The 23,859-nt window shown below is 37.8% G+C and overlaps 1 protein-coding gene across 1 annotated transcript; it reads right to left on the reverse strand.

Moving 5' to 3' along the window:
- Positions 1 to 10,289: 10,289 nt before the first annotated feature.
- On the reverse strand, positions 10,290 to 13,428 carry LOC140241484 (uncharacterized). The gene is made up of 3 exons (XM_072321213.1): positions 13,186 to 13,428; positions 11,979 to 12,168; positions 10,290 to 11,371 (listed from the first exon to the last, which is right to left on the reverse strand). Exons 1-3 carry the CDS (start codon positions 13,426 to 13,428, stop codon positions 10,290 to 10,292), a joined length of 1,515 nt encoding a protein of 504 aa, XP_072177314.1.
- Between the last annotated feature and the right edge of the window lie 10,431 nt (positions 13,429 to 23,859).

Genomic DNA, 23,859 nt, shown 5'->3' on the forward strand with positions numbered 1-23,859 from the left:
GAATCCGCGTTGGCCCGCTGTCAGCTCTGCTTGAAATTCGTCTGTTGTGATTGAAATTAACAAATTAACAAATTAACAAACTGATATATTGACATTTTGATGAGTTGAGATCATTCTGTGTACCAATACGGTCAAATCATTTCAAATCAGTGCAGTAATATCTAATCGTAATTTCACTTTTCTTCTGCAGTGAGCAAAAGCTTGCACCAGAATAATTTGTGGCATCGACATGCCATTTCGGACCGAAACGTCATATTCACCTGGTTTTGCAGTCAAACAAGAAATAAAACAATAAAGTGACCAGACTATAGGGAGCCTGTAGATTATAAGTACATGGCCGTCACACATTGCCACCTATTAACTGCCAGTGTCAAACAAGACATAAAACAATAAAGTGAACAAACTAGAGCCTGTCGATTATAACTACATGGCCATAACATATTGCCACCTATTAACTGCCAGTGAACAAGTAGTTTATAATTCCAGTCAGAGGAGTGTAAAATTACTATTAATTATGTCAGCAGTGATTGTTCTTTTTTTTTTCTTTAAATGGTAATATCTCCCATCTTAATCCGTTCCGTACGGGAACCTGGTGACCTGTGTGGTAAAGGGGCCCTGAAATCCAAATGCATGTTGATTTGTGTTGATTTATGATACCTTCAACATCACTTTTGCGGTAAAACGAATATCTAGAAACATTCCATATATTTTAAACGATTTTTTTGCTTCTGTTTTTCTTCAGATTACTTGGGAACGCCCACAAAGAATTCCTTCCAAACCAATATTCTTGAGATGACATCATCTGTCAATCGTTGCTAAAGTACTGAAATGTTTAACAAAAGACATTGGAATGCACCTTCCCCTGTGATATTAATGTGACTAACAAAAGACATGGCGAGGGAACATGCAAGTTATGCTGAGTCGAGAGGAAGGTGCATTCCAATGTCTTTTGTTAAAAATTTCAGTAATTTAGCACTGATTGACAGATGATGTCATCTCAAGAATATTGGTTTGGAAGGATTTTTTTTTTTTTTGGTGGGCGTTCCCAAGTAATCTGAAGAAAAATAGAAGAAAAATCGTTCAAAATATATGGAATGTTTCTATAGATATTCGTTTCACCACAAAAGTGATGTTGAGGGTATCATAAATCAACACAAATCAACATGCATTTGAATTTCAGGGGCCCTTTAAGTCTACGGGCATTCATTATTCAGTATGGAACGGGTTAAAAATGTTCTTATAATTTCATCTCGCACTTTCATGAAGTCATGTGTTCATTAACGAATCGTGCAGTATGAAGCAAACAGTTGCATTTTCGTCTGATCAAACATTTCTAACAACCACACTACAATGTATGTAGTCTTTATAATTTCACCGTCATAAATGATAATTCCAGGCTTTTATTTTCACCTGTCAATCTAGTCTCAACTATGAATTGCATATTTATGTTTGTAACTGGCCTGTCAGCCTGTAGTTCGACGAGTTCGCGGCAAAAAACACGAAACGCCAGTTATCATCCCCGATGACGTAACCGGTATCCACAAAGGTGCCAATCCGGATGGTGGCCCGAATGTTGACGTCACTGCTCAAATTGAACGATTTGTCGGATGGTTCGGTTAAGAGTAACCGATCCACTGCAAGGCTGACTTCAGGCACTTAAAATGAATAATAAAACCAAGTAGTGAATAACAGGTTCTCAGCTACAGGGAATGTAAGAGTTGACAGGAACATTCAAATATCATTTCCCCTTTGCCACAATGTCTGAACTGAATAAATTAAGTTACGTGCTCAAAAAACAATTCCTTACATTGTCTTTGCATACGATTTTTAAATAACATTGTAATCGTTATACTAAATCACACAAAGTCAAGATGTCGATCACGCAGAACATTCGGATGCTAGTAATTCCTCTAAATCAGCGCAATAAAATAAATTTGTTGATTTGAAATTCAGGCTTTGGTCAAACTATACTATATGACTATTATCGATTGTGGAATGATCGACATCTATACAAAGCGAAAGTACGAAATATTTGAATGGAAACGGATTTTATATGTATATTTATGTATATTCCTCTAAAGATGGTTCAATGTATTTCATATTCCCTGATATGGATATGAAGGAAAAAATAAATTGTTGAGTTGATACAATGTACGACTTGCAGGCTACAACATCTAGAAAGTAATTTATCATGGTGAAGACATCAGAGGAGTATGGTCATCAGATATCAAAACAAAAAACGTGTAAAATCACTACTAAAAAGACAGTCTTAGAAATAGCTTTGATTTGGCTAAGAAAATCTAAAAAAAAAAAATACATTTTCACTCTTGCAATTTGGACAGGTACCTAATTAGCAAGAATTTCCTTCAACGCGATTGGAAAGAGAAGCATGCAAACATACATTCTCTGCGCTAAAGAAACAGTGATGTGAAAATTGGTCACGTCATGCAGTAGTAGAAAAACTTACCGAATCTTGTGTAAGTGTCATATACCTCCGTTATTCCAGTGGCATCGATGAAACCTACAAAGAGAACTAGTGTAATAATATCATAGTTTAAATTCATGTTGATTTGAATCATACCTACACAATGAACAAAGCGTGTACTTCTCAACACCAAGGCTCGGATCTATAGATTATACAGAGAAAGAGTAAACCAGAATTATTTTTAACATTTAGCATTTTGTACCAAGATGGACTGCATCTGCGTATGCAAACTACGTTGAACTTTATTTTTGCTTTAATTTTGACATTTTCGTTTTTTTCCCTTTCGCAAATTTTCATCGTTCCTTGATTATTCTGTTGTTAGTCCCGCCGTCGTTTTTCTTGAGAACCTGTTGTTGAACGTCGCTGGTGAGAAACATTATATGCGCCATGTTATCTCCCGAATCTCCTTCGCTTTACTGGGTTTTGCGCATGTTTCTTTTTTCTTTCTTTCTTTCTTTCTTTTTTTTTTTTTTTTACTCCGGTGCACTGAACGCGAAATCTTACCTGGGAACGAGAGGATTAGAAACATGAGACTTGTGGCGGTCAAGGCAAAGACCTGCTTCAGCATTGTGGGAGATGATAGACGAAGAGACATGAGATTCATTTCTGGAAGCGATTCACCAGTCTGTTCGTCAAATCCTCACGGCTGATTTGTCAAATAATGATATTGCGTTCATGCGATCGCGTTTGTGCAGCCACAAATCCGACCACACAAACCGTATCTATAACGCTCTCTAGGAGTGTCCAGTATGAAAGTCAATTCCTTTGCTTTTTGATTTCTGCGTACTTTCGGAGCGAGATCCGTGCTTCCGTAGTTACCGTGGTAGCTATTGTTTACTTTCCAATCATAGACATAGATAAGAGAAGCAAAGTGAAACGCTGCAGCGAAAACTGACAATACAAGCAAAAGCAAATAGAATGTAGTATGTAAGTCCTCGACGAAAAGATCAAAGTTCATGAATCTCAAACTATTGCACACCTGGCTTCTCGGCAAAATCCACAACATTCGATGTATGACCGAGATCTGTCGTTACTCTCTTCCAGTTTGATGAGTATCTTACCATTTTCTTTTCTTTTATCTTATTTTATCTAAGAGAAATGTCAAGTGATAATGGCAAACAGTCAAAAAGGGCGGAAATCACATCAAACGCACAATGTCAAAATTAGACACATTTGTCAGTGACTGATCTCACATTAAAAGATGACTCAGTAATTCATATGACGAACCTCTCAATGTGATTTTAAAACAGGCCCAAGCTGAAATTAATGGTTCTCACAAGCAGTTGATCAATCTTGGCCACTTATGAGGCGAAACATTCACATAATGTATACTGGGAATGTCCCTCCCGCCCCCCCCCCCCCCCCCGGTTGTCTTGGGGCATGCGCTTGTCATTTTTCACGTGAAGCATTTATTTCAGAATTTAAGATTTTCGGCAGTCAGAGTTTTTTCTTTGACAGTGTTATTGCTGTGTTAATGTTTATTTGGTACCTTCTTAATGAGAATACAACAAATACCACAATATTCTTACCACAATACAATTATTAGTGGAAAAGTGAGCAAAGAAAATGGGATTCCATCGGGATTCGAACCCGAGACCTCCGGATTGCTAGACCGGTGCTCTACCGACTGAGCTATAGAAAGCCCTAGTGCAGTGTTCGTCCCAGAAACCCTTAATTCTCAATGCTCGGGTGGTCAGAAGCTATAGCAGTGTGTTTGTGTGTAACACACACGCACACACTTGAACCTGGCATAAACCCGAAGGATAATTCAACTTGGGGATAAATGCGAGGGATCACCGAAGTGATGCAGCTTTTTGAGTTTGAGAATTAAGGGTTTCTGGGACGAACACTGCACTAGGGCTTTCTATAGCTCAGTCGGTAGAGCACCGGTCTAGCAATCCGGAGGTCTCGGGTTCGAATCCCGATGGAATCCCATTTTCTTTGCTCACTTTTCCACTAATAATTTATATTCTTTCTGGTCAGTTTATTCTGTCTTTATTTGTTACAATACAATTTGTAACCGACTTGCAATAAGTACACCTACATAGAATCAACTTCATTCTGAATATAAATATGAAGGGTGACTTATTTTGAAAGCATAAACTTAGGGCAATTGACTTCTTTTGCTTTTCTGCTATTATGTAATCAATATTTGTTTGTGATGCTTTGGCTATGGGTGATGTCTAAATGTGACCGTGCATCACAAAACGAACAAAAAGTCGCACCCCTTGATTTTTACGTGAGGACTCAAAAAAGGTGACATGGATCAACCAAGTCAATATTAAGTTTTTCATATTTTCTGGAAGAGCTATACCCTTCTTCTACATTGTTCTTAAGTTTGGGATCATAAAATGGATAGGAAAGTGGATTTTCAGCACTTTTTCTACAACCCTTTTTTGTAGCTTAGTGGGATCAGGTGTGTCTTAGAGGCCCCTATTCATTTCTTGATTAAACCCTTTGCACACTCTTCATTTTCAAGTCTGATAACTATAGAAGGAATAACGCTACTGCTTTGAAAGTTGGCATTAATCATGGACAGAATGTGTTAATAAAGCATGCTCAATTTCATTTTAATTTTATAATCCCTTCATTGTTGTTACTCCAGTGGTTTACATCCTGTTTTTTGTCCCATTCATCACCCAACGAGCACGGTTTGGTAAAGATTAAACGCTTGAATAGACAGATAGACCCCGTACTTCACAGCCTCTTTTCTCGGTTCACACTTTTCCAGAGTGTGTGCTTTCTTTTCAATATTTAGATAGGTTAGGAGAGTCCATATCAATTGAGCTATATATTATTTTAAAGCTTAGAGTCTGCTCTTTCAGAATCTGCACTTAACTAAAAATCCATGTCTGGCGACTTTTTGTTTGTTTTGTGATGCAGGGTCACAAATATTCTAATAGCAAAGTCATTTTCTAATGAAATAATAGCTAGATCATTGTCACGATTGTTTGTCAGTTCAGACAATTTCAAATTCTTATTGAACACTAAACTCTTATACGTTGACTAGGAAGTGAAAAACGTGGTAAGTTTTACGTGATGTTTTGGCTGTAATCTGAATTTACAAGTGGCGTCAAGTTTAAGACCGGAGCATTCTCAAAATTCAAGTAGATACAGGTCGTAAAACCAGTCCAAATTTGCTTTCCGCTGTTTTCTTTCCGTTAAGGAATTCATTGTTTTTGTTCTTCCTCGTTTTGCTGTTTTGGTTGCTGTCTTATTTTTCTCTGACAGTTAAAACGAAAGACACAAAATGACGTTTTGGAAAGAAAAACTCTTCGGGAGCTGAAGGCTATTTGGTTTACACTGTTGTTCAAGTGTCCAGCAAGCTGTAATGAGTTAAAAGCAGGCCTGACGTCAAGCTTAGCTCGACGTGACAAGTTTGTCAGCTCAGGCCGTGCATTCAGACTGTCATCTAATTGGTTCTCCCTAAAACAAGCACGACATGTTGTGTGCCCTAAGGCGCCAGTGCGCAAAGTTTAGCTTCGAAACTCGACATTTGTTCCTTAAGAAATGAACTTCATCTTTTTATGTAATATTCGGGAGGTTTCCATAAACAATTCCTCACTTCGGTTGGGAGTTTACGATCTAAAAAAAAAAAAAAAAAAAAAAAAAAAAAAAAAAAAAAAAAAAATCTTTCACAGAGGTGCCTAGTTGATATGTTTAATTCATATGATACAAATCGATGAATAATGCATACATATCTGTATGTTTACTCATTAACTTCTTCTTCTGACTGACTGGCTATTTTTTTTTAACCTAAGAATTTCTCTTTCTGTTTCATGCCAGTAACCTTTCGAACTATTCTCATGATTTCACACACTTTACAGTCACGTTAGTTTGGATTTGACAGCAAGAACGACTGAAATGTTGAATTAAGAAGACCTTGGAAGAGCTGGTAAATACATCTCCGAAGTTATTTTGATGCTTATGAGAGACGAGTAAAAGTCCTGTTAAAGTTATAATTTGCGTCATGATAGCGTCAACCCGTTCCCTGTCAGCCGATCTTCGTTCTGGCTGTAAAGGTACCCGTTTCTGGTCGAACCACTATTCTTTTTCTTCTTTTTTCCCCATAGCATTAACTATCAATGTTAATATATTCCAAGCTAAAATCCAAGGAAAATGAAGTATACTGATCTGTGTAGTATGCCACTAGAGATCAATACGAGAAGGGCGATGTTCAAACCCATTTGACACACAGACATTACAATCTATACTATTGAAGCAATGCTTCCTGTTGAGCAAAACTGTCTAGCGCTCTCTAGCGGCCTTGTAAAAGTAATTTTGCAATAACGTGTCTGCCTTCTTGAGCCGAAAGTTTTAATCGGTAGTTACGTTCCATATTCGATTCGCCGTTTCTATTGACAGTTAATGCATGACTTAAAAGCGTATCCAGGAAAAGTATGAAATATCGGAGGACATTAATTTTCAGTTAACAATGCATCCTTGTGTCATGGTTACAGACTGGTGTCATTTGCATCATAATAATGAGCAGGGAGGTGATCAAACCCATTTGACGCACAAACATTCTAATCTACATTGAAGCAATGCTTCCTGTTGTGCAAAACTGTCTAGCGCTCTCTAGCGGCCTAGGAATGCTAATTTTGCCTGTCTTCTCGTTCTGTCGTCTACATAGAAATCAATCACTGAGAAGTACTGTCATTGTATCATTTGTTATTCCTGACTCTTTGTGTGCTTTGAGTGCCGATTGCACAGAAATTGAAAGAAAAAAGCCTTTTACATATTATTCAAAGTCCCTGGCGCATAAACGGTGAAGGGGGTTATGCTACAAGAACTGTGTTTCTTGTAGCCGAAAAGTTTCAATAGTTAATTACGTTCCATATTCGGTTCACTGTTTCTGTTAACATTTAATACTGGACTATTATGTGTATCGTGGAAAGGTACGGTAATATCGGAGGACATGAATTTTTAATCGATAATGCAGAGGGTTCAACATTATGTAGTAACCCTCATTAGACCCAAATGTCCAGAGAAAGCCCGGCCATCAAATGTGTATTATCAACATCGTCATCGTTATCGTCAGAACAGTTTTATCGTGAGTTATGAAGGAAAAGCAATTTATATTATCAACTCTAAATTCCCCATAATCTAAACATCGAAAGGTCCTATAGCGTATACGACAAATGAATGCAATCCATATAGGTAGCCTTAAACCTGAGGTTATCCTATACAATGTCATAAAATCTCCACGTGTATTGATAACCAATATTATGCGATGATCACATACAATATACCAAGATATTTCCAAGGCACTACAGACCGGTTCAGGGGCTACGACCTTAGCTTACACATTACGCATTATAGGTTGCTGTAACTTGTATCATTCTTGTGGGCGAGATTACCACGATGACCAGTTTTACTGCCATGGTAGATGACTGCAGATCATCTAGAATCAGAATTTACACTCCCTATTTGAATGGGGTTTTTTTTTTCATTGTCAAAAGCGTGCATTCTTTTGCTGTTGTTATTGTTGTTGCTGTTGTTGTTTTCACCGTCGCCCCTGTGGTTGTTATTGCTGTTGTTTCTGATCAATATTATCTTGATAATATATTATTGTCATGTGGTTGGTGACATAGGACTTTGGTGTGCTTTGTAACGGACCAGTACGCTGAAGAGGCTTCCACTCTAATGATATCAAAGAAAGGAAAAGAAGAAAGTGATACAGTGCAATAGGCTGTTCTGAATCGCCGTTGTTCCAGGCTTAGCTATATCTGTACAGGGGGTGTAGAACCTCAGCTGAAATTTCCGCAAAAGCATATATCAAACCGTGAACAAAAGTAAGCAGATCAAACACACAAAACATTGAAGGTCGCACAGTGATACAAGAAACACACTTTAATCTAGTATTAAGACGTGAATTAATTCTTCAAGATTGATATAGATAAATAGAGATTTAAAGGGAGAAAGATAAAAATAGAACGGCATGACAAACAGGAACTTGCCTGCAATGGCATACAGCCAGCAGACACACGCCCACACCCACCCACCCACACACACACACACACACACACACACACACACACAATATACATACAAACACACAAGCTCATTAATACTCGCACACGCCAAGGATACTAAGATTCAAATAAACCGTGAATGATGCTTTTTGCAGCCGTCACTAGTACGGAAGAACTACCATCTCACAAATGACATGGTAGGTAACTATTCCAGATATGAAACAAGGTGACAGGGAAAATAGTTATATTTCAATATAAATATTTATTACACATAAATGGTATTTACAGGTCATCCCTATTACAGTGTGTAACAAACACATTATTGCAGTTTTTGTGCGACCCCTTTACCCCTATTCGTGCAGCGTCTTGAAGTATAAAACGAGGCAGTTTTAGAATGCAGTTATATCACAAAAATAACACAACACGATGTTTTCATTGTATCGCTTTCTTTTATCTATTGAGAGAACGAATATTAGATCGCACAGAAAACTACTATCGATTAGCAGATTTGAACCTTTTGGGTGTAATTCCTCAGAATGTTCTCGAAACTCATTTTGTTTAATGAGTTCAATAATCAGACCTTGTATATTGACGCCAACACATTTCACCAAATCTGCATGGCTCTTTTGTGTTGATCTAATGAAAGAGAGCCGGTAAAGTCTTCCCACCCTTTTCTTTATGCAATCAATAGTTTGTTTTCCTTTTGTGTCTTCTTTTTCTGTTGTTTTATCCTGTGGTTTAAATAATTTGAATTAGCATTTAAAGGCAGTGGGTACGTTCCATGCGCAGTCTAGTTTGTCATATAATGAGCATGATGCACTAAGAACTATCCCGAGGTGACGTCATCGTTAGTTTTTCATGTTCATCAACAGCACGAGAAGAGCATGAGTATCATTCCCATCATGGCAGTAGAAATGCTGCAGGGCTGAGAACATAACTATTATTATCATTATTACCCTCTAATGGTGATAAGTCTGTCTGTCTGACGTTCACGTACAAAGAATGTCTGCACCTGGCAATGATTCTTGGCTGAATAATAACCATTGCAATAATATGCAATGCGTTGGCTTGCTTAAAGCTTAATAACCACCGCATTAACAATGGCACTGATTTACAATAGCTTGCCTCGCCCTCCAAACTTCTCTTGAAAGCAAATTGTGAGAGCGATGTCAAAGCTAATGTCAAAGCAAGAAAACAAAGACGATGTGTCTGAATGGCACCGCGTGTGACATGGCCTGGGACCGACTGGCATTGTTTGCAAGTACAACTGTATTCTAGGATCCATACTTGGGCCTCCATTTGAATCTTGTCCAACCTCTACATGTACATGTACTAACAAATGTCTGTCATAGACACAGTCTCAGTGAAAGGAAATCTAGTAGAATGCTTATTATGGGGTTTGAAATCGATGTCTTCCATTTCTCAGAGAATGATCTCTCCTCACTTTATTAAAGTCCGATATCATAAGATCTTGTCAGAATGAAGAGTTCTTGATACCGGTTATCGTATGTGTGTGTGTGTGTGTGTGTGTGTGTGTGTTTTATTGTCTGATAATCAGATTGACGACACTAGTTAAACCAAGGAGGTACTAGTACAGGCTCGCACATAGCTTCTTGGAGCTGCGAGAGGGATTACAGTATCAAGTATTGCCTAGTACGTTTACCTTCTTGGTTGAACTATATTTTGGGATGACTGACGATTTGGAATTGATATTACGTTTCACTGGTGAAATATTTCACACAGACATTTGCAAAGAGACATAATGGCAATGTTTGGCAGATATCTCAGTTTTGATTTACAAATAAAACAACGAGAAAACGACTCTAATGTCACTCTCTTGAATCCGGTTTTTTCCTCTTCCTCTTCCGACAGAAAAGTCGTTCCCAGCAGGCTACGAAGGTGCGATCAAAAGCTTTCTTCATGTTGTCGAGGGTCAGGGATTCGACAGCAAACGAGAGGAAAGCAGAAATCATGAGCATCCCAAGAATCATCATGGTTATAGAGAGGAGAACTGCCGTGGTCTTCTGCTTCTCCGTCAGCGTCTGTCCCTTGGTGTAGTAGAACATATCTCCGAATCCCACCGTGAGGATGGTGATGATGTCGAAGTAAAAAGAGTCGATTAGCGTCCACTCCCCCGGCACGAAGCTGGAGTAATAGATGACCATCGACGTCAGGCACAGGTAAATGAAAAAGAAGATGCCAACAAACCAGATCGGTACCGACGTCGATTTCGCTGAGTCATCAACGTCGGAGTTGTCGGAGGCACTGTTATTGTTGCTGTTGTTTTCGTTGATTCGTGATTGGAGGGTTGTCCCAATATTAGTATTCTCAGCTTCACATATGGCCACATTCTCTCCTTGAGAAAGTATCCCGTTACATATTTCCCTCATCTGTACGCTGTGGGTGATGCTCCCTACTGTCGATGATTTGTCTGAGTTTCCCTCGCTCGTTCCTCCCCAATCCACCCTTCCTCCACCTGGGTTGGGTGATCCTATTTGTCCATTCTGTTTTTGTCTAAATGCTTGATTAGTAACTCCGTTAAGTCGGGTTTGTCCATCACTGTCAGAAGTAACGCGGCAATCTTTGCTACTGTCAAAATCTCCTCGGTCGTCGTTCGTATTTGCGACGCTGCGTCTGGGTTTGTCGCGTTTTCCCGCGTTGTTCACGCGTGCAGCACTGATGACGCTGATGCAGCTCACTGAGCGAGGTGGGCGCACGTCCATATGTCTTGCCCGCTTCTTCTTACAGGATTGGCAGAGGTTGTAAAGTGACTGATACGTTTTAGTGATGACGTAGACAATGCCCCGTCCCACCCATCCGATGAGGGTGATGTTGAGCGGCACGCCCACGATGGCATAGAAAATGCACAGGATTCGGCCCAATTGCGTCTTCGGTACGAGGATGCCGTATCCTGTAAGGGAAGATTGGAAGCAAACGAGAGAGAAATAGTAGCAAGATTCCACTCTGTGTGAAGGCAGAGAGGTAAGAATCCTCACTCCTGGTGAACAATCTGACAAGACTTTGCAATGAGCAACAAAAATGAAATTGGCACAGGACACTCATATCAACATTTGTTTCGTATTAAGATATTCGGCTCAAAGGGTGCACAAATCGATCTGAGGCTACAAGAAAAGATCTTGGAGTAGGAGGGAGGGAAGGATGAAAATCAACATTGGTTGTCATAAGTTATCACTTCATTTTTATTACTATTATACCGGCTCGTTATCATCGAAATCACTGAAAAAGAAGAAGAACAAAAAAGCAGCTTACTACCGGAGACAGATCACCAAGACACACAACAAGCTGCAAGAACGTAAAACATTTAAAGACCCGTAGGGCCTAAACATCAATTCACAGTGGGAATGGATTGCCAATAAGCGTGAACATAATACATTAATAATTATGTACATGTATTTCAATTAAGATATCGAAGCAACAAAAATATGACATAAATTCTTTGTTTTTTCCACACACAAAAAAAAAACACCACACACGCAGAGAAGATGAATTTTGCTAACCGATCGTGGAGATGACCGTCAGACAGAAGTGGACCCCGCCGAGAAAGTTCCACTCGAGTCCCTTGTCTTGGTGGACCTCCCTCATGATTGTGTCCATGATGTCATCAATTTGGCACGCTGTGACGTTCATCTGATCCATCGATTCATACGTTACATTGCTGATATTGCAATTCCGACCTCTCTCCCACGCCTGCAGAGATATCAAAGCAAAATAGCAGAAATTGTTCTCAAGGATATACTTGAGGCAAAGTAGTGGCAGTAGTGGTAGTGGTAGTGGTAATGGTAGTGATATTATTAGTGGCAGTGGTAGTAGTAAGAGTGATAGTAGAAGATGGCAGTTATAGGGTTTTATATATATAAATATATATATATATATATATATATATATATATATATATATACATATATATATATATCTTCTTAGAAAGGTTTGGTGGTGTAACATAAGTAACAGAAAAGTAGAAGTTGTAGTAGTACAAGTAGTAGTGGTAGTAGTAGTAGTAGTCGTATAGTAGTAATAGCTGTAGTGGTGGTGGTGGTTGTAGTAGAAGTAGAAGTAGCAGCAGCAGCGGAAGGTTGTGATGGATACTTCAATTCTAACATATTAGTAATAGTACAGATATATTAACATTGGTCATACAAATTGTGTAAGCACCAGATGTAACAGCATCAGGCCCAATACGTTGACGAGGAAAGATCGAGTAATGTGCATGCAATAGCATAAAGGCAAACTGCTATTGTGGTGGTGCTTGTAATAATACATTGTTTATGCAATGTTGTACTTGTGGTGGAGTATAGTGGTCCATCGTAACAGTTACAGCAGTTCTTAAAACCTGAAATAGTTACAGTACTTGTACATTGTAGTAGGGCAGTAGTTTTGGTATTGTTAGTGGTGGTGCAGTTGTACTAGTACCAGTATTTATCATAAACGTAGTACATGCAAATTGGGACATATAAATAGTGGAAAATGAAGAAGTAGTTGCTAATATAGGTACAATAGCTGCAAAACGTTATACCAGGGGCGGACCCAGGAATTCCATAAAGAGGGGGCGTCTTTACAAAATTAAAGGGGAGGGGGGGTGGGGGATGTGCGCTCCCCCTGGATCCGCCACTGGTTGTAATAATGTGAAATCAGTGCTTTGTTTTGCCTAGATCTGTTGCCGTCCTGATAGACGAGCATGATGCAAAACGTGAGCCTCGTCCTCACCTGGTATACAAGCAGAGAGAACTGTTCTCTTTCGTACGACCGAATGCGGGCAAGTTGCGGTCCCTCGATGTGGCTGAAGAGAAAACCACCTCCAACAAGGTAGAGCAACCAGATGACGAGCGGGAAGAAAGACATAGCAATCTTGAAGCACCGATCTCTTCTCTTCTTCGCCGACGACGGCGACGTCGCCATTTCTTCCGACATCGCCTTCTCCGAGTCGTGGTCACCAGTTCCCTTCTCCATGTCGGGAATTATGACCGTGTGCACCTCACTACATGATACGCGAGGCATCCGACATCAGTTCGGTTTTCGACTTCGACTTGGCTTCTTTCTTCTAAGAGTGCTGCGACCACGATGGTAGAAAACTTGTGAAGAGTTTTTGGTTGGTTTCTCCTCTTTTCTACATACAAGTGGTATCACCTCCAATCTGTCCAGTAATAAAAGAACAATTCGAAAAATCAGTTCACAACAGTGTTTGCAACTATATACGGATATAATACATGGTGTGGATGAGCGTCTCCCTGCTGTACTAATGTAGCAATCCTTTTATTCAAATCTTGCTATATTATACAAATATATTACATGTATTCGCATACGGCGTCATTTTTCACTAAGTTTAGTTACACGAATGCATATGAACTAGTGTACTTAAAATACAAAAAAAAAAGAAAAAGAAAAGAAATGTATGTTCGAGCACGTATTGTATCCCTGTATAATGTACATGTATCAACGTGTTCATGTATTATAAAAAATAATGTTACGTGTATCTTTACACATTATACACGCATTAAGGAAGCTTCATAAACTCAGCTGTATTAAGATCAGACGGCGTACAGTATGTGTGGAGTCGGATGGCCCTAGTTGTCAACTGCATGGTAACACTCTTTGCAACTACAATAATGTACATTTCATGAACAGGATATGAATTTATTGGTGATACTGTCTTTGTGTCCCTTTCGAACAGTTTTCTTGAAGAAGCCAAGACTTCGCCTTTTTTTTTCAATAATGTTACAGATGCCCTGCCCTTTAAGTATATATGTGTTCCATGCCTTTACAGATTATAGGTTTTGCACACGAATGTTTCTTTCATTTCATTTCTTTAGATGGTAACAGTAATTAGCAAAAGGATCCACTTTAAGCGTATCTACGTAAACTAGTTTCTTTAAAAGTCATTTACAATGTAAAGATGGGTGCCTGTCAAGAACGGCTGAGGTACATATTGTAGGTTTGAGGAATGTTATGGCGTGCAAGTTCTGTTGGAAGATCATTTCTAAAACTTACCCGTAATAATTAAGTTTTCCCGGTGAAAGAAGGGAGAATTACTGTATCCTTTTGATCTAGTTCTTCTTATCGATATCAATTTGCCTCTTTGATGTGGTATCAGAGTACGAAATTTAGGCAAATATACATTTAAGACAGCAGTATATTATTATTATGATCAAAATCCCCAGAAGATGAAGATGCGTACGTGTGGGACTTACACAAGAATAACCTTTGTTCTTATACTGTATAATTTGCAGTTGTCATTTCGTAGAATTCAAGAGAAATGAAATGCAAAGGGGCGATATTGCTATACAAATATCCGAAATAAATGAATAAATGAATAAAAATGCTTTGTACCTGCACGTACAGCGTAGGTGTTAATTTTAGTATGTTAAGAGCTGCCTTTTATACACCATGTAGTTAATGATATACACTACACAAGAATAACCTTTATTATCATACTATATTTTATACTTTATTATATAAAGAAACTAGTTTACGTAGATACGCTTAAAGTGGATCCTTTTGTTAATTACCGTTATTATTCTATATAATCTAAAGAAATTAAATGAATGATACACTGCGCACATATGCTGCACAAAATTCTTTCAAAATTTCTTAGGTTACCAGTTTATAGCGTACACTGTACACATTACTAGAGCAAGCGCATCGTTACCAGAGCTGTTACTCTTAGTACGGTACTCATAATCCTAATGACGGAAAACGGAAGAAGTTTAGTGTGCTTCATCTTATTTTATTCTTTTTTTCTGATTAATTTCTTTTAGAGGGAGATCAACAGAATTAGCAGTTATCAATAAGACACATACCGGTGTTTCCACGTGTTCTTAAAACGCACATAATTTTCAATAAAAACAAACCAATACAAGTGTACACGCACAGTGGACTGGGATCATACTAGAGGTGCTAAATTCTCGGATGAGGAAATTTCCCGATGTAAAGACTGCTGCAGTCAATGTTGCAGTGCGTAGAAAGAAACAGAAGACCTCCCGATTATTGTGGATTCTGTGGTAATATAGTTACATTGAAATTCGTGTCTAACATGGGTTATCCTGAGTTTGACTTCTGCCATGTACAAGTACATGTACTTTACCATCTGGAATTGGATCTTTTGTTTTTGTTTTGTTTTTGTTTTTTTTTAATTATGATCGTCCTCTTGATCCAGGTTCTAGAATAGATTACTGGCAATGCTGTCATATACAATTCAATAATGGTAATATCAAGGACCTCTGGAGAATAATTCAAATACTCAAGAGGCTATACCCTCTGTAAATAAGACATACATGTGTACATGTACTAATCAATGTCATATATTATTATGATAATTTCTACTTTTATTACTATTATAATTGTTATCATACTCATTGCTATCATTAGCATTATCATTATTATGACTGTTTTCATTAACATTATAACTCATTCTGCAATCATTACCATTATTGTCGTCATCGTTATCACAGTTATTATCATCATCAATATCACCATACGTTGTAATCAGAGCTGGAACTCATTAAGTATTTTGAACGAATGTTGTCGACAGCAGGATATTATTTTTATGTGACACTATACAGTATACAGATGTTGTGTGTTAAACGTCATATACTAGTAGTGACTATACAAACTGTCATGATAGTGTCCTACTTGTGAATACATTTTGCACATTGCTAAGAAATAATCCCTGCTATGGACCGTCAGATTTGATCTGTTTTCCAGTCAGTGGCATTGGTCGAGACAAGATAACGCAGCCACTTTAAACAACGCCTTGGACGAACTGTACTCTCTTTCTATGCCCTATACAAAAGTTGTACTTTGCATGGAGAGATTGTAGAGTGGTACCCTAGATTAAATAACGCACAAACATGTTCTGTCATTCTACATTTGTACATGTATATTGATCGAAGAAAGAAGTCAACAAAGACATTGTACCGTTTACAGATTTTGTCAAACATCAGTCCCTCTGAAATAAAGTTGATGATACCATCATGTAGGGTCCTACACTTGCACATCTGTATGCTTGAATTCCTAAAATGTCTTTGCAAAACCTGTCTGTGCGATCTTCAAATGATATTTCCATCTCTCTAAAACGGCCAAACTTTTTTTCGTAACATAAACTTAGTGAAGGTGAATCTGAGTAAGCAATGTCTTTCTGCGATGTAGGCATAAACTGTATTTCTAAGACGATTATCCTAGGGGCGTAATCCATCATTTAGTAAGGGCCATCACAAAACTCGCGGGGACACCTCCAGTCAAAATTGTCATATTTGAAATGCAATATCAGGACCCACTTCATTATTTTCTTTTTCCAGTTACGAACACCTTGTCCCAGGGTATCTTTTTACTGCATACCAAAGCGGATTAAATTTTTATTGTGACATGAATCACATTCGACTATTCGGATATTCGACATGCATTTCCCAAACGAAAACACGTACACGCACCTGCACTCTATAACAATAATTTAATCACGTGTTAAACCTAAATTTTTATATGAATTTTACTGGTTATATTTCTAAATCATTTCTAAATTAACTGTCTTGTGCGGACCGAGTACATTTTTGGTGTATAATTCTTTAAACTTATCAACGTTCTTCTCGTTTGTTAAAGTTTATTAGTGAAATTACCGCTTATAACCTTAAGATTATAACCTTGAATTAAAGGAAACTTAATTCTAGATAATGGCATTTTATGCCACATGCTTATAACTTTGCTATCTTTCAATTGAATCTTCTCATTAGAACCATTATACTACCCACATTAAAAAAAAACCAAACAAACAAAGCGGCCATGTAGCTTAAAGGGTTGTGATACGTCACTAATGGAGGATATAAGATACATATAATCATATGTAAAACGGTTTTTTTTTTCACTCAACTCTGTTTCTGTTGCAATGTAATTTATATACTGAATGTATTTCCACTACTGATGTACTGATGATTTGTTTTGTTGTTGTCGTAATGATTGTATTTTGTTTGTGTTTTGTATATGTAACTTATTTTGTCTAACTGTATTTTTATCGATGTAAATCAGACACAATTCAGCCGTTCGGCTTTGATCAATAAACCATTCCATTCCATTCCATGTGAGGCGGCGAAAATTTTGAGTTAAAGAGGGTGTCTGTAATGGTGTTGCGAGGATTATTTGTTACAGCCTATGATGAAGAAATTCCCTTTAAAAACGCCTTTGGTGTATACATCAATCAGCGTTTCGGCTGTATTGTAATTTCATATTTGATATGTGAGCTGAAATACATTGTATTTGTCAAAAAAAAAAACCCACCAAAAACCCTGTTGACTCCGAGGCTTTGCCCTTTACGAATGTCATAATGATAACGGTATATACTCGAGGCAACCATAGATCAACTGCAAATGTATTCACTTTTGGTTCACATTCTTGACGTACTTAGCCGAGATACTCGCAAAACAAACGAATCCACTACAATGTGCATTTGAAAAAATTTCGGCTCTATCATAAAACTTTGAAAAAACAGGTACATTACAAAATGTTGATTCCGACTGTAAGCTGGAATAACCTCCGTCAGGAATAAGTGCTAAATGTGATGATAATGAGCTATTTGATTATTGCATGGGTGTCATATCAATGTTATGAAAACTTTGTTAAATCACGAAAGCAGCTGTAACATGAAGCTCATGTGGCCCAGGCTTCGAGTTTTACGTCATGGTGATCTTTCAGAGAAAGAACTATACATAACTAGATGAAATCATTAAAAATACCTACGTAGCAACTCTAAAAAGCACACACACCCATCTACAAAGTTTGATGATTTCATGCGCAACTAAAATAGGAAGAAAAAACAAAAATTCTCACCTTGTGTTTGAGTTAATATTCCGAAAGTAAGACTTCCGAGTGGACCAGTGGAGGCAAGATGGCGTCGATTTATATTTGGGCCCCCCTTTCTTTCGTCGGTCACTTCTTTACCCCCCAAAGTGCATACATTAAAGCCCCCTGTTTAGAATAGAGGTACATCAATGCCAAACCCCTAGCTACGTGTTTTGCATAACAATGGGCCAAGCCGGGAAAGGGATAAAAGGTCGGGCTGTTTGTGGACGGACCGCTGGACTGTAGGAGAGTCCGACGGGGCGGATCGATGATGAGAGAAAAGTTTCGAGGGGGGCTTGTTGTTGGTTTCTAGGGTAAGCACTTTCTATTTGTTCGTCAGATAATTTCATGACATCATCGTCGTCGGGAGAACCGCCAATTGTTCCGTACGTACCCAAAACACATAGTGGATGTAGGTGGACGCGTAAAGCCAGAACGGATCCGTGATGATTTCCTAATAGTCACCGCCTCGGACCCACGGAGTCCAAGCCAGGGATACGTCACGGCATGCAGCATTCATGCGAGCTATTAGAGCTTCTTTATCTTTAGTTAGACGTAAAAAACACATGTGGCTGAGTACATTCGTTTTGAGGTCCCGCAATAAGAAATGAAGAGCCATTACACTATTACTATAGCCTATCTGTTTTGTTTGTTTCGTTGCAGAAGCAAAATAAAAGCGGTAAGACAAGGAAAGAAGGTTTCCTAAGAATATTGACCAAAGGATGGTCTAGAGCTTCCGTTCTCGATAAAAGAGTTGAAGTCTCCATTTCCGCTTACTCTAAAATAAGTCTAATTACTTTCCCTTCTTTCTCTGCATTTTTTTTTTTTGCTACTTATCTTTTTTTTCCCTCTTCTTTCTATTTCGCATTACTCTATGAATGCACGCATCTCACTCTCTCCCTACTCCCTCCCCCTGTCTAGCTTAACTTCTACCCCCTCTCTCTCTCTCTCTCTCTCTCTCTCTCTCTCTCTCATTATGTTTCTATATCTGCACTCTGCCTCATGGAAGGAGTGCGGTCTACCAATAAATCCCAAATCAACTTCGGTAAATCGTGGTGTCGAGGAGAGTAAATAGATTTTGCTCAGTTCACGAAACACATCCATGTACCCTTTGTTCGGGAATATAGTACATCGTCGGAGCATGTCAGATAAAGTTCTGCAAGTCTGATATTTTGTCGCTGTCATCTATGTACAGTAGCTGCAGTCAATGAAGCACCACGTCATAAAAGGCAAGAATTATGCACTTGTTTTGAGCATTTTATTATCATCACCGACTATGCCCTTTAAAGGGCACATAATACATCATGGAAGACGGGAAAGTACAAAACATTGAACAAAGTCATCATACAATATTAAAAATACTTTTGGCTTGACTTCTTGAAAGAGTTGAACTTTATATTAAATTGCAAAGCAAAGACGTAGGACATTCTTTTGCAACACTTAGAATGCACTATTGATATAACAGAAACACAAGATAGGAAAAAGAAAACGAATTCACTTCCAACAGAGCTGTTTTTCAGCACGTAAAGTTGATAAAATTAATGACTCTTCTTCCAGCTCTCGTTAAAAAACGAGGCGAATGTATTTTTGGGCAGCTAATCAGTTCCCTGAATAACTTTGTAGGTTTACTGTTTATGTATTTCGGAGAATTGACAGGAAGATGCAGATTGAAAACGTTTGGCAGTGAGTTCTTTGATACCGTCACCTACACCACCTTTAACTACCTTCAATAGAAAATTGGAAGAAACATGAGCTTTGAAGCATTCGTATTGAGGCGTTATGCGGCCCTTACGCAGTGTCACTAAAACCCTTAAAGGGATTGTATAGTTTTGGTTGAGACCTAACTTCAGGTTTGTTGCATTTTTTTTTGTGAGATAGTGAGAAACCTACAATGAAATGTGAAAGAGCGTGTAATTCCGAAAGGAATGCAATGTATATTTGATAAAAATTGGTTTCGAAATGGCTGAAATATCCAAAACAGAGCGCTCCTAATAAAAGTGGGACACACCTTTTAATACGATCGCTTTGTTTTACTTTGTTTTTGGATGTCTCAGCCATTCCAAAATTAATTTTCATCGAATAAACTTTGAATTAGTCTTAGGATGGTATATGCTCTGTATTATTTCATAAGTGGTTTCTTGGTATCTTGCAAAAAGTTAAAAGCCCAATCCTCATCTCCGCCAATACCATACCATCCCTTTAAGCATGATTATAATTCTTGCATAGTATCATATCAAATAAAAAAGACAATCAGTGACAATCTTACATGGCATTGGTACCATCTTGTAACATTACAGCGTAAAAGAGAATCTAATAAAATCTGAGTAATACGACACACCTCAACCAGATTATACTTGATTTTCACTTTGGCCCGAATTCACGAAGGTGGTACAGATGAAACCATGGTTTAAACCATGGAGCGCCAAGTGTCGCATGGAATATTTCGTTACGAAATCAGTCATTTCGTCGATGAAATGACTATTTTGTAACGAAATGACAACATTTTGTAACTAAATAAACATTTCGTCCACGAAATGATAATGATAACGAAGCGGTCATTTTCTCGACGAAATGAACAATTTCGTAACGAAATATTCCGTGCGACACTTGGCTCTCCATGGTTTTTGTCCATGGTTTAAACCATGGTTTCATTAATTTTGTATTACCTTCGTGAATTCGGGCCAATATGTTTAACATTTCCTGACAGTTTTGCCCCTGCCAAGAATAAGGAGGAAAACTCCGCAGTATTATTATGTTATGACAAAGTAAATAAAGCGTTATGCCACAGCAATAAGAAAATAAACTTAAAATGAGCAAATTATATCCATCTATTGCACTATAAATACCTCTACTAGTTTGGTGGTAAAAGCAAGTTTCATGCGATAACGAATTCCTCTTTTGATATCTGATACACCTTTTCACTTTTAAATCAAATCAAATATCGCTAAAGCAGTCCTTTCTCGCATTAAAGATATCGGTTTGCACATGATGACATCAGAAGGCAGAATTAAGCATTAATTTACTTATAAAAAATGCTGTTTTTACTATGCCCAAGCACATAATTTTCAATTTTCTCTCCACACCCATTTGAAGTATACAAATATCATGAAATGTTACACTACACCCTCGATACCATAGAATACTGAATATTCCGTTGTCCGAATAAATAATGTATACAAACCATTACAAGCAGATTTGGATATGCCGGCTTTTCGAAGTTCATGTTAATTGTCCACTATAAGTTTGAATTTACATACTGACAGTCATACTGTTGCAGTCCTGTATTTGGTGATTTGAAGGCGATGATGACAATCACTGATCGCTGTCATCATCGCCATCATCACTGTTTCCTTTCAACCACTTCGATTTCCTTTTTTTCATTTCCATTTGTTCGTTTATGCCTCTCTTTTGCCTCTCTTTCCCTCTTGTAAATTCCTATACATTGTACTATATAGTATTGTATAAAGTGTGTTTCACGTCATATCATGCGTTATTATATCAACGCATATTAAATGAATATCTGGAGAAAATTGACGCAAGGTTTTCTTCTTTTTTTTAAGCTGTTCTGGGAGTTTTCTTCATCTAACTATTTTACTAACATTTGAAAAAAAAAAGTATCTAACTCACATGGAAAATGGGAAACTTAGAATACATGTCTTATCATTCTTTACATCTTTTTCAAGGTTTTAGTGAACATCAATATTCAGATATCATCTCAAATCCTACAGTTGATGTGTATTTTTTTTTTGTAATACATTGCATATAATATGAATAGCATGAAGAATCAGACAGACCTGCCTTTACATAATGCGTGTAGTCTCTGTGATCTGGACTTACACCGACCTTGAAGTGAATGTCACTAGATATATTTGAACTTCGTTTCGACGCCCTATTTACACAGTAAATACAGTGAACGTGGTAATGAACTTCACAAACAAGTTATTTGTGCGTGGCATTATCAAGTTGAAATTCCTACCCTGTATTGGTTATGAATAACTGTCGTAATTATAGACTGGAAGCACATTGCAGGTGTTCATGGAATAGGTGATTGCATTTCAACATCATGTAAAAAAAATCACACACATATTGGCTTATGAAGTTCATGTTTACTGGAGTGCATGAACAAAACTAATGCAATACGTTTAAGGGCTGGAAAATACCAAATACTCCTCTTTTTAGGAAGGAAATGAGGCAGACAGTCAGCCCTAAAGTATTTTCTTTTTCTTTTTTTTTTCTTTTTGAGTTTGGTTTTGGTCTTTTGTAGCAAGTTTAATCACTTGAGAAGACTGAGTCGTTTGAGTATAAATATATCAACGAAATTGGCTAAAATATATGTAATATATATATATATATATAATTAGGTATAATACAAATTTAAATCACTAATTCCCATTCTAAGTCTTAGTTGTCACTGGACAGAAGCTTATTTTCTTCATCACTCCCTAAATGACGTGAATTGTGATAAACCATTTTTTTTTGGGCATTATTCCATGAGATGTTGATTTACTTTTAGAATGATGGACTGTTAACAATACCCCATAGGGACTTTTTTTTTTTTGATAAGGTAGAACATAAATTGACCTCATTGAAAACGAGGTGCCTGAAAACACTTTTCCACCGGAAGTGGCATAGTAGACTCTTTAGCAGAAGGAATGCAATCACACCTTGCCAAAATCCTTGTCCGAAAATGCCGAAGGGAAACTGATGGTAAGTACAATTCTCTTAAGGCACTGAGGTGGATGAACGATGAAAGAGATCGGCATTTCTTTGCTTATGTAGGCCACGGTAGAGTAGCAGAGAAACATGAGCCAAGATTGGCAAGAATACCACTACAGGCAGCATCGTCCCAGGTTAACGGGACATCGACATGACTCACCAATAAACCAAGCAATAACATTCATTTACATGATTATTAACCTGATTGTTTCTTATTTTCTCATTCGGTTTGTCTTTAGACAACTACAGCTGTATGCGAAGAGCCCAGCTGTATGCGAAGAGCAATTTAATGAAAGACTGTGTCTTCTCTCTCCCCGTAAGTGCATAAGTTCATTTCACTAAAAAAAATACTCTATTTAAAAGCAGTGGTAAATGCGCTAATTCCAAAGCGGCAAGCATTATGGCAGTAGGCTTCCTACCAATTCCGCACGTTACAGGCATATCAACAGGCACTAAAATATGCGCAGATGCACGCGTAGATAGCCTTTTTCAAATTTAGGGTTCAAGAGCTCTTATGGATAACTTCAATTACCATGCAATTCTATTATTGAGCATCTTTTGGAGGATTTTATTTTTTTTAAATAAAAAGAATAGAAATCTTCCAGAAGGTGAACTGGAAAGTAGTAGAAAGAAAGACATACAGCATTCATTCTTCATACTAAGCCTCTGGCTTAAATAGAAAGGAGATCGACGCAGATCATAGTCCAAAGATGGAAAAGAATAGAAAAAGACGACCTCAGTGGAATATTTAAGGATAGGAGGCAGAAGAGACCATAGAAGACAACAGGAGGATGAAAAAATTCGTCGACTCCTGAAGCAGCTGCAGTTGGCATAGCTGGC

The sequence above is a fragment of the Diadema setosum genome, chromosome 18 (genome assembly GCF_964275005.1).
Source record: "Diadema setosum chromosome 18, eeDiaSeto1, whole genome shotgun sequence".
Lineage (NCBI taxonomy): Eukaryota > Metazoa > Echinodermata > Echinoidea > Diadematoida > Diadematidae > Diadema > Diadema setosum.

Excerpts from the sequence above, each read along its gene's own strand:
- LOC140241484 (XM_072321213.1), bottom strand. The coding sequence starts at position 13,428 with ATGGAGAAGGGAACTGGTGACCACGACTCGGAGAAGGCGATGTCGGAA. Across the intron at positions 12,169-13,185 it reads TCTCTCTGCTTGTATACCAG|GCGTGGGAGAGAGGTCGGAA; the intron begins GTGAGGACGAGG and ends ATATCTCTGCAG. Across the intron at positions 11,372-11,978 it reads GACGGTCATCTCCACGATCG|GATACGGCATCCTCGTACCG; the intron begins GTTAGCAAAATT and ends CTTCCCTTACAG.